The sequence below is a fragment of the Danio rerio genome, chromosome 23 (genome assembly GCF_052040795.2).
Source record: "Danio rerio strain M-AB ecotype USA chromosome 23, GRCz13ab, whole genome shotgun sequence".
NCBI lineage: Eukaryota > Metazoa > Chordata > Actinopteri > Cypriniformes > Danionidae > Danio > Danio rerio.
Window position 1 is genome coordinate 49,332,501 of NC_141043.1, and position 10,000 is coordinate 49,342,500.

General features: G+C 36.9%; 2 protein-coding genes across 3 annotated transcripts in view; one reads left to right on the forward strand and one right to left on the reverse strand.

The window, feature by feature from the left end:
• Positions 1–10,000, reverse strand: part of fhip1ab (FHF complex subunit HOOK interacting protein 1Ab) — a 445,665-nt gene that overhangs the window by 236,857 nt on the left and 198,808 nt on the right. The gene's annotated exons all lie outside the window — the stretch shown is intronic.
• prelid1b (PRELI domain containing 1b) overlaps positions 1–10,000 on the forward strand; it is an 11,067-nt gene that overhangs the window by 704 nt on the left and 363 nt on the right. Inside the window, 5 exon segments of one of the 2 annotated variants that reach the window (NM_001020679.1) lie at positions 1,948–2,071; positions 2,676–2,895; positions 3,250–3,363; positions 6,267–6,345; positions 7,613–8,222. In NM_001020679.1, the coding sequence (NP_001018515.1) occupies positions 1,980–2,071; positions 2,676–2,895; positions 3,250–3,363; positions 6,267–6,345; positions 7,613–7,707 (600 nt within the window). In that variant the 5' untranslated portion in view covers positions 1,948–1,979 and the 3' untranslated portion in view covers positions 7,708–8,222. 2 annotated transcript variants of the gene reach the window in all.

Consider the following 10,000-nt stretch of genomic DNA (forward strand, 5'->3'; position numbering starts at 1 on the left):
TCATCACAGCTTTACTGTAATAACTGCAATATTTCGAGTTAATGAGCAGATTGCGATTTGTTTAAAGTCCGCATGAAATTTAATTTAATTCGTAAATAATTTTCTTATGTGAAACTAAATCATTAAGCAAAGAATAACGTTATGTTTCATCAAGACATTTTCAGTAAATTTCTTCCATAAATATGTCGAAGCTGAGTTTGTTCAACTTAAGTTAACCTGCTGAAAAATCCAGCTTAAACCAGCCTAGGATGGTTGGCAGGTTTTAGCTGGTCGACCAGACTGGATTTAGAAGGGTTTTGGCCATTTTCAGCCTGGTTTCCAGCTGATCAGTCTGGGAGAGGACCAGCTAAAACCAGCTTTACCAGCTTTGTCAGACTGGTAGACCAGCTGTTTCCAGTTTAAACTAGGCTGGTCAAGCTGGTTTTAGCTGGTCATTTTCAAGCCTGACCAGCTAAGTCCAGGCCGGAAATGGCCAAAACCCTCTCTAAACCCAGGCTGGTCAACCAGCTAAAACCACCTAACTATACGATTTAAACTCTTTTTTTTCCGCAGTGAAATGTGATTTTCTAATTTTTAATTAGTTTTTTAATCAGATTCCTGATTTTCAAATAATTATATTTTGCACAAATATTGTTCTATTCTTACACACCAAACAAAAAAGCTCATTTATTTTGCTTCAAGGTGATGTTTAAAACCTTAATAAGTAAATGGTCACACTTTACAATAAGCTTTCATCAGTTAATACACACTATAGGCCAAACGTTTGGAGTCAGTGTGATTTTTAAATGTTTTAAAATAAGCTTCTCCTGCGCACTAAGGCTGCATTTATTTAATCAAAAACACAGTACACAGTGTAAACTTGTGAAATGTTATTGCACTATGAAATAACTTATTTTTAATCATTTATTCCAGTGATTTTAATTATGAGTTTTCAGCTTCATTACTCACGTGATCCTTCAGAATTCATTCACTCATTCATTTTCTTGTCGGCTTAGTCCCTTTATTAATCCGGGGTCGCCACAGCGGAATGAACCACCAACTTATCTAGCACGTTTTTAGGCAGCGGATGCCCTTCCAGCCGCAACCCATATCTGGGAAACATCCACACACACATTCACACACACACACTCATACACTACAGACAATTTAGCCTACCCAATTCACCTGTACCGCATGTGTTTGGACTGTGGGGGAAACCGGAGCACCCGGAGGAAACCCACCCGAAGGCAGGGAGAACATGCAAACTCCACACAGAAACACCAACTGAGCCGAGGTTCGAACCAGCGACTCAGCGACCTTCTTGCTGTGAGGCGACAGCACTGCCTACTGCGGCACTGCCTCGCCCCCAATTAGATTCACTTATTTGGTGAATAAAGCAAGTTTGTCATATGATATCTCTACTAAAAAAGACAGAAAATATTACTGTACACACTGCATTGTACATAAATCAGATGAACATTTTCACGTTAGTCAATATTATTACTGTAAATAATTAAAACACTGAATAAATATAGATCTACACACATTTACTCTAGTAAATAAACAGAATTAAAAATCTGCGGAAATCTGCGTGCGCAGATTCCGGGTGGGCCTACTTATAAGATAGTTTTGTATGTGTGTATGTGGGTGTGTATATGTGTGATTTAACCGTTTGCATCAAATGCCAAACTTTGCTGCAAAAAGAATCTACCTACGGGTACCAATAAAGTCAACTCAACTCAAAACACTGTGCAAGTCAATTTTGGGCATTTTAATTTCAGCATTTTCATTATACATTTCTTTGTGTTCAACAGAAACTAAAACAGGTTTGTAATATGATTAATAAATGATGACAGAATAATAATTCCTGGGTGAACTGTCCCTTTATTTGTAGACGCCTTCATGTTTTTGAAATGAGTCAGGATTAAGTGATAGTGTGTGTATGTATGTGTGTGTGTGTGTGTTCAGGACGGTGTTCGCGGGTCTCTGCTGGGCTCGTGATGGGGAAATATTTCTTCAGTGAGACGGAGATTAAGAACTCATGGGACCTTGTGTTGACGGCCTTCTGGCAGAGATACCCAAACCCATTCAGGTACTGACCTGGCTTATCTTAGTAAACAAAACATTATTAAGAACATTAAAAGCAGACCTGTCATGAGCTTATTGAGTGTATCTGCTTCTGTTAAATTCATTTAACCTATTAAAAAATTATAATAATAATCATAACAGTGTTAATAACTCATCTCTAATAACGGATTTATTTTCTCTTTGTCATGATGACAGTAAATAATATTAGACTAGATATTCTTCAAGACACTAGTGTTCAGCTTAAAGTGACATGTAAAGGCTTCACTAGGGTAATTAGGGTAAAGTTAGGGTAATTAGGCAAGTCATTGTATAACAGTGGTTTGTTCTGGAGACAATCCAACACTAATATTGCTGAAGGGGCGAATAATATTGAGCTTAAAATGGCTTTAAAACTATTAAATACTGCTTTAAAACAAATAAGACTTTCTCCAAAAGAACAAATATTAGAGGAAATACTATGAACAACTCCAGAATAGCTTAAAAAAAATAATAATAATATATGTGTATATATATATATATATATATATATATATATATATATATATATATATATATATATATATATATATATATATATATAGTTGACCTGTGTGTGTTGTTTCTGTCAGCTCTCATGTCCTGACGGAGGACGTGTTGTTTCGCAAAGTGACGTCAGAAAACCTCCTGGTGTCTCGAAGACTCTTCACTAAAACCAATCGTCTCCCTCGCTGGGCCGAGCGGATCTTCCCTGGCAGACGCTCCGTTTATATCATCGAGGACTCCGTGGTCGACCTCTCCAACCGGAGCCTCACCACCATGACCTGGAACGTAAATCACGCCAAATTAATGGTGAAAAAAAATGACAACACTCACACTCTGAAGTCTGGGAATGTTCAAAGCTCGCAGTTTACAAATACACTAAATGTCAAACATATTGATTGCAGATTGCTATCAAGTATTAACGCCCTATTATAATGCCTAAACTGAACATCCTTCAATAGCTAGACACTGTTGTAGGTTTTTTATTCTTTTATTAGGCGAACAATCACATATGGTAACTTCATTGACATTGATTACTAAGTTCAAAAGTGTTGTAATAACACCCAGAAACACTCCAGGGGTTTTCTTATGAGTGCGTTACATAGGGTTAAGGCTGCGTTACTGATTGTGTGTGTGTGTGTGTGTGTGTTTTCTCCTCCTCAGCGTGTGGTGGAGCGGTGTGTGTTTACTGGCGAGCAGGACAGACCTGTGTGGACACACATAACCAGGCAAGCCTGGATCTCATCTGGAGTCTTCGGCCTTTCCAGACCCATACAGGTACATAACACACACATACATTAGCATTTCACAACAACCACACACCAATCACTGATATACAGGGTGGGCCATTTATATGAATACACCTTAATCAAATGGGAATGGTTGGTGATATTAACAACCTGTTTGTGGCACATTAGGCTAGTAAATATCTCATGAAAGAATAAAGTTATGTTAAAACCAGGCACACCATTGTTTTTCTTGTGAAATTCACAATAAGTTTATTAAGGTGCATCCATATAAATGGCCCACCCTGTGTATATGCAAACTACAGTAGTCAACATCTGAAGTGGATCAAAACCTTTCATCACAATTATCCTAACTATTAAACAACACCTATTTTTAAAAACTATTTTAATCCACTTCAAATGTTGAGTTCTGCATATATAAGACATACAAGTTTATATTTGGATTTCACATATATAAAATACACTCACCGGCCACTTTATTAGGTACACCTGACTAGTACCGGGTCGGACCCTCTTTTGCCTTCAGAACTGCTTTAATTCTTCATGGCAGAGATTCAATAAGCTACTGGAAATATTCCTTAGAGATTTTGCTCCATATTGTCATGATAGCATCACACAGTTGCTGCAGATTTGTCGGCTGCACATCCACGATGCCAATCTCCCGTTCCACCACATCCCAAAGCTGCTCTATTGGATTGAGCTCTGGTGACTGTGGAGGCCATTTGAGTACAGTGAACTCATCGTCATGTTCAGCAGTCTGAGATGATTGAGCTTTATGACATGCTGCGTTATCCTGCTGGAAGTAGCCATCAGAAGATGGAGACACTGTGCTCATAAAGGGATGGACATGGTCAGCAGCAATACTCAGGTAGGCTGTGGCGTTGATGCTCAATTGGTACTAATGGACCCAAAGAAAATCTCCCCCACACCATTACACCACCACCACCAGCCTGAACCGCTGATACAAGGCAGGATGATCCATGCTTTCATGTTGTTGAGGCCAAATTGTGAGTCGAGCATCCGAATGTGTCAGCAGAAATGGAGACTCATCAGAGCAGCAACGTTTCTCCAATCTTCTATTGTCCAGTTTTGGTGAGTCTGTGTGAATTGTAGCCTCAGTTTCCTGTTCTTAGCTGACAGGAGCGGCACCCGGTGTGCTCTTCTGCTGCTGTAGCCCATCCGCCTCAAGGTTGGCCGTGTTGTGTGTTCAGAGATGCTCTTCTGCAGAGCTCGGTTGTAACGAGTGCTTATTTGAGTTACTGTTGCCTTTCTGTGTAATACTGTTCGTCTGGCCATTCTCCTCTGACCTCCGACCTCAACAAGGCATTTGCGCCCACAGAACTGCCGCTCACTGGATATTTCCTCTTTGTCGGAGCATTCTCTGTAAACCCTAGAGATGGTTGTGCGTGAAAATCCCAGTAGATCAGCAGTTTCTGAAATACTCAGAGCAGCCCGTCTGGCAGCAACAACCATGCCACGTTCCAAGGTCTCTTAAATCCCCTTTCTTCCCCATTCGGATGCTCGCTTTGACCTGCAGCAGATTCGCTTGACCATGTCTACATGCCGAAATGCAGTGAGCTGCTGCCATGTGATTGGCTGATTAGAAATTTGCGTTAACCAGCAGTTGGACAAGTGTACCTAATAAAGTGGCCGCTGAGTGTATATGTGACATACAAGTATGTATTTCACATATACAAAATGTTATATATGTAACATGTTTTTTTAAATATTTTTTCCAACCTTTGTAATTTTAAATATACGTTAAAATATATTTGCTATACGTATTCATACCGTATATGATAATTACATATATAATGTAATAATATAAATTGTAGTGCTGAGCAAAAAATAAATCTAAAATAAAATTCAGTTTTGTGTGTGTACTGTCTGTATTTATTATTTATACATAAATACACACATACCTACATATATTTGGGGAAATGCCTATTTATATTATATAAATTCCTATTATATAAATTCAAATATTTTACAACACTGTTTTGTATAGTTATTGTTTTTATATGTGTGTGTGTGTAAGACATGAACATAAAAATTATTTATAACACACACGTACACACACTCATATATTATGCCAAAATGTTTATTTTGGATGCGATTAATCTTTGCCCAGCACTAATATGCAATAATATGTAATATATTTCAACATGTATGTGCTGAATTGTAATTACAATGGTTGAAAATATATATGCTAGCTGCCAATTTGGTGACATTTGGAAATATATACATAGACAACATATCTTTTATGTACAGTTGAAGTCAGAATTATTCGCCCCCCTTTTATTTATTTATACATGTTTTAATATTTCCCAAATGATGTTGAACAGATTCAGGAAATGTTCACAGTATGTCTGATAATATTTGTTCTTCTGGAGAAAGTCTGATTTGTTTTATTTTTGCTAGAATAAAAGCAGTTTTAAATAAAAAAAAAAACATTTTAGGGTCAATATTATTAGCCCCTATAAGCTATATATTTTTCGATAGTCTCCAGAACAAACCATCGTTATACAATGACTTGCCTAATTACCCTAACCTGCCTAGTTACCCTAATTACCCTAGTGAAGCCTTTAAATGTCACTTTAAGCTGAACACTAGTGTCTTGAAGAATATCTAGTCTAATATTATTTACTGTCATCATGACAAAGAGAAAATAAATCAGTTATTAGAGATGAGTTATTAACACTGTTATGATTAGTAATGTGTTGGAGTAATCTGCTTCTATGTTAAACAGAAATTGGGGGAAAAATAAACAGCGGGGACTAATCATTCTGACTTCAACTGTATCTGAAATCCAAATATGAACTTGTATGTCCTATATTGAATTTGCATATATTGGCTTGTATAATTTTTCTATATGGTAGCACTAAAAAAAGGCATGACGAGATCTGTCTTGTTATGTGTGTGTTGTTGCTTCAGGAGTTTGGTTTGGCCAGATTCAGGAGTAATCAGCTGAAAGCCATGAAGGGTTTGGAGCACGCCATATCAAATCTGCAGAGTAAGACACACACGCAGACACGCACAACACGAACACTCACACACGTACACACACACACACACACACACACACGTTTGTTTTTGTGAAAAGTGGGGACATTACATAGGTTTCCATTCATTTTATGCAGCCCAAACCATATATTATATTGCCCTCACCCCACCCCACTCCTAAACCCAACCACCACAGGAGACAGTGTGCAGCTTTACTCTCTGATTAAACTCATTCTGTAGGATTTATAAGCATTTTGAGAAATGAGGACGTCACCAATGTCCTCATATTTCACCTCCTTTTTGTAATACCTGTGTCATACCCATGTCATTATACAGATTTGTGTCCTGATATGTCACAAAAACACGTACACACACACACACACACACACACACACACACACACACACACACACACACACACACACACACACACACACACACACTCAGAAACTGATCAAACAACATTAGCTCCACAAGCACATATAGAGGTAGATGTCATGCTAACAGCTAGTTGGACCTTTATTAATAGTTATTAAGGAAGTACACTGAAGAAAATTAGACTTTGAACCAACTTATAAAGTTACTGTAATTTGTTAAATGCCCCATATGGTGATGCAAAAATCTACACTTGTGTTTATTATAAATCTGCATATAATAAATAATACTGCTAATAATAACATTATACAGATGCAGATCGTCATAAATAAACTGAAAAAGCCCACCCAGGTGAAGAAGGCATGGAGACAGTGCTGTTTATATCTATGTATATTAACTGTTTTCATCTGTAAAGTGTGTGTTGCTGTACATCCTGTGTGTATTCAGCAGTGTGTAAGTGTTTGGACCTGCATAGGTTCATAAATAACACACTCTGCTGGACTTTAGAGCAGCTTTTAGTTGGTCAATGGCGCGGCTATTTCAGTTCCTCAAAAAAGCAACGCTCCAACAATGCACCTTAACACACCTCCTATATGGACCTGGACACACATAAGCCCACATAGTGCAAATGGATTTGCTTTTTAAACAACGTGGAGCAAAACTTATGGTTGCACTGGTCTGAAAATAGCAGCAAATCGATCAAAACACGTCTTGCTCTTTATTGCGCCGGGTGTATGATAGAGCCCAATATGGTATGCTGGTCTAGGAAATGCTTCTTGATTAAATAATCTGTAGATATACAAGAAACAAGAAGCAACCTCTCAAGTAAAGAATGTTTGCAGTGCGACACCATCAGGAAAGTGTTTAATTGTGGAATATAATCATGTTTTGTGTTTTCTCAGAAGCATCGTCCTCCTGTCATGGAGAATCTGCAGAGAAACCCAAAAATGTGAATCCAGCCGCAAAAAACGCCCAGAAACCTCAGCAATACATATGAATCAGGACCAGACACAACCTGTGGATCTTTCTGGGTATTCCTGCGCATAGTTCTATTCAAAAAAATTAACTTAATTAATGCAGAATAAATTAGAAAAAAACACAAAACATATGCAGAAAAACAAATAAATAACTTGACTTTTAGGGAATTTTTACAATCCAAATCCAATTAGAAGCAGTTGTTTGGTAAATGCATCGCTATTTAAACATGTTTGTACTGTAAGTCATATCGAGGAAGAATTTACATAAGATTTAGTGATGAAATGAAATGCTTACTGGGATTAATCCTGGGGAGTGAGTTTGTCTCACGGCTGCTAATAGTAAAGCTCAGGTAAAACTGAAGAGGAGGAGAGTGTTTACACCACAGACATGAACTCAAACTTTTTTCTTTGCACTTTTGAAAATTTTTGAAAACACACGGTTCACACAGATTGATCAGAAATGTTGTTGAAAATGTTGTTTTGGTTGTTTAAATGGGCCGAATTCAGGAAAATCATCAGAAAAAATTTATTCAAATAATGAAAATTAAGGATAAAAACACAAATCACAAAATAGGGAAAACTGCTCATTTATAAAAGTTTTTACAGTGTATAATACAATGAAGAAATAAAAATGGATGGATGGATGAATGGATGAATGAATCAACAAATGGATGAATGGTTGGATGAATCTGTGAATGGATGGATGGATGAATAAATTAATGAATGAATTGATTGGATGAATGAATTATTGAATGAATTGATGATTGGATGGATGGATGGATCATGGATGGATCATCCAAGGACTGATGGATAGATGGATGAATCAATCAGTCAATGACTGTATAGATGAATAAAAGGATGGATGGATAAATCAATAAATGAATAGAATAAAGAAAATGGATGGATGAATGAAAGGATGGATGGGTAAATCAATTAGTGGATGAATGAATTAATTAATTAATAAAAGAACTGATGGATGGGTGGATGAATGAATGAATAAATTAATGAAATGACTGATGTATAGATGAATCAGTGAATGGATAAATAAAAGGATGATGGATGAGTAAATCATTGAATGAATGAATTATGGATGAATACAAGTGAAACAGTGGATAATTAAAAGGATGGATTAATGAACGAAAGGATGGATGGACGAATCAATCAATGAATGGATAAATGAAATGATGAATGGGTGAATCAATGAATGAATGAATGGATGAATAAAAGTATGGATGGATGGACAAATCAATGAATGAATTAATGAAAGAATGAATGGATGAATGAATGGATTAATGGACGGATGGATGAATGAATGGATGGATGGACGGATGGACGAATCAATGAATAAATGAAAGAATGGATGGATGGATGGATGGACGAATCAATGAATGAATAAATGAAAGAATGGATGGATGGATTAATGGATGGATAAATGAAGGAATGAAAAAAATGAATGGATGGACGAATCAATAAATGAATAAATGAAAGAATGGATGGATGGATGAACGAATGGATGGACGAATCAATGAATGATTAAATGAAAGAATGGATGAATGGATAAATGAATTAATGAAAGAATGGATGGATGGATGAATATATGAATGGATGGACGAATCAATGAATGGATGGATGGATGAATGAATGGATGGATGGACGAATAAATGAATGAATAAATGAAAGAATGGATGGATGGATGGATGGATGAATGAATGGATTGATAAATGAGCGGAAGGATGAATAAATGGATGGACGAATCAATAAATAAATAAATGAAAGAATGAATGGATGGATAAATGAATGGATGAATGACAGGATGGATGAATTCATTAATCAGTCAGTATGCTTATAATGTATGTTAAGATGGGAAATGGAATACTGACTGAAGACGGTTTGGTGAATCTGGCCTCAGAGCTGTCGAGACTGTAAAAATCAGCATTTCCAGACTGAAAACATGTAAATAAGCATCTATAAAGCAGGAAGAGTTGAGCTGTAATCAGCCAGCGCTGTGGTGTAAACTCTGTTGAAGTAGCATGATGTGATGCACACAAGAACAGCACAGACGTGTGTGATGGACAATAGCGCTTTCCTTATTTATTAGAAACACAAACTCAGGGACAGAAGCTCTGGAGTTTACAGACGAAAGTGTGTGTGTGTGTGTCTGATATAATGTTATGGCTTACTTATATACTGTATTTATATATAACTTCAGCTGTGTACACCAACACACAAACACACTCAAGATCATACACATCTACACACATACAAACACACACAATCACATAATCAAACATGCACACACACATACAAACACTG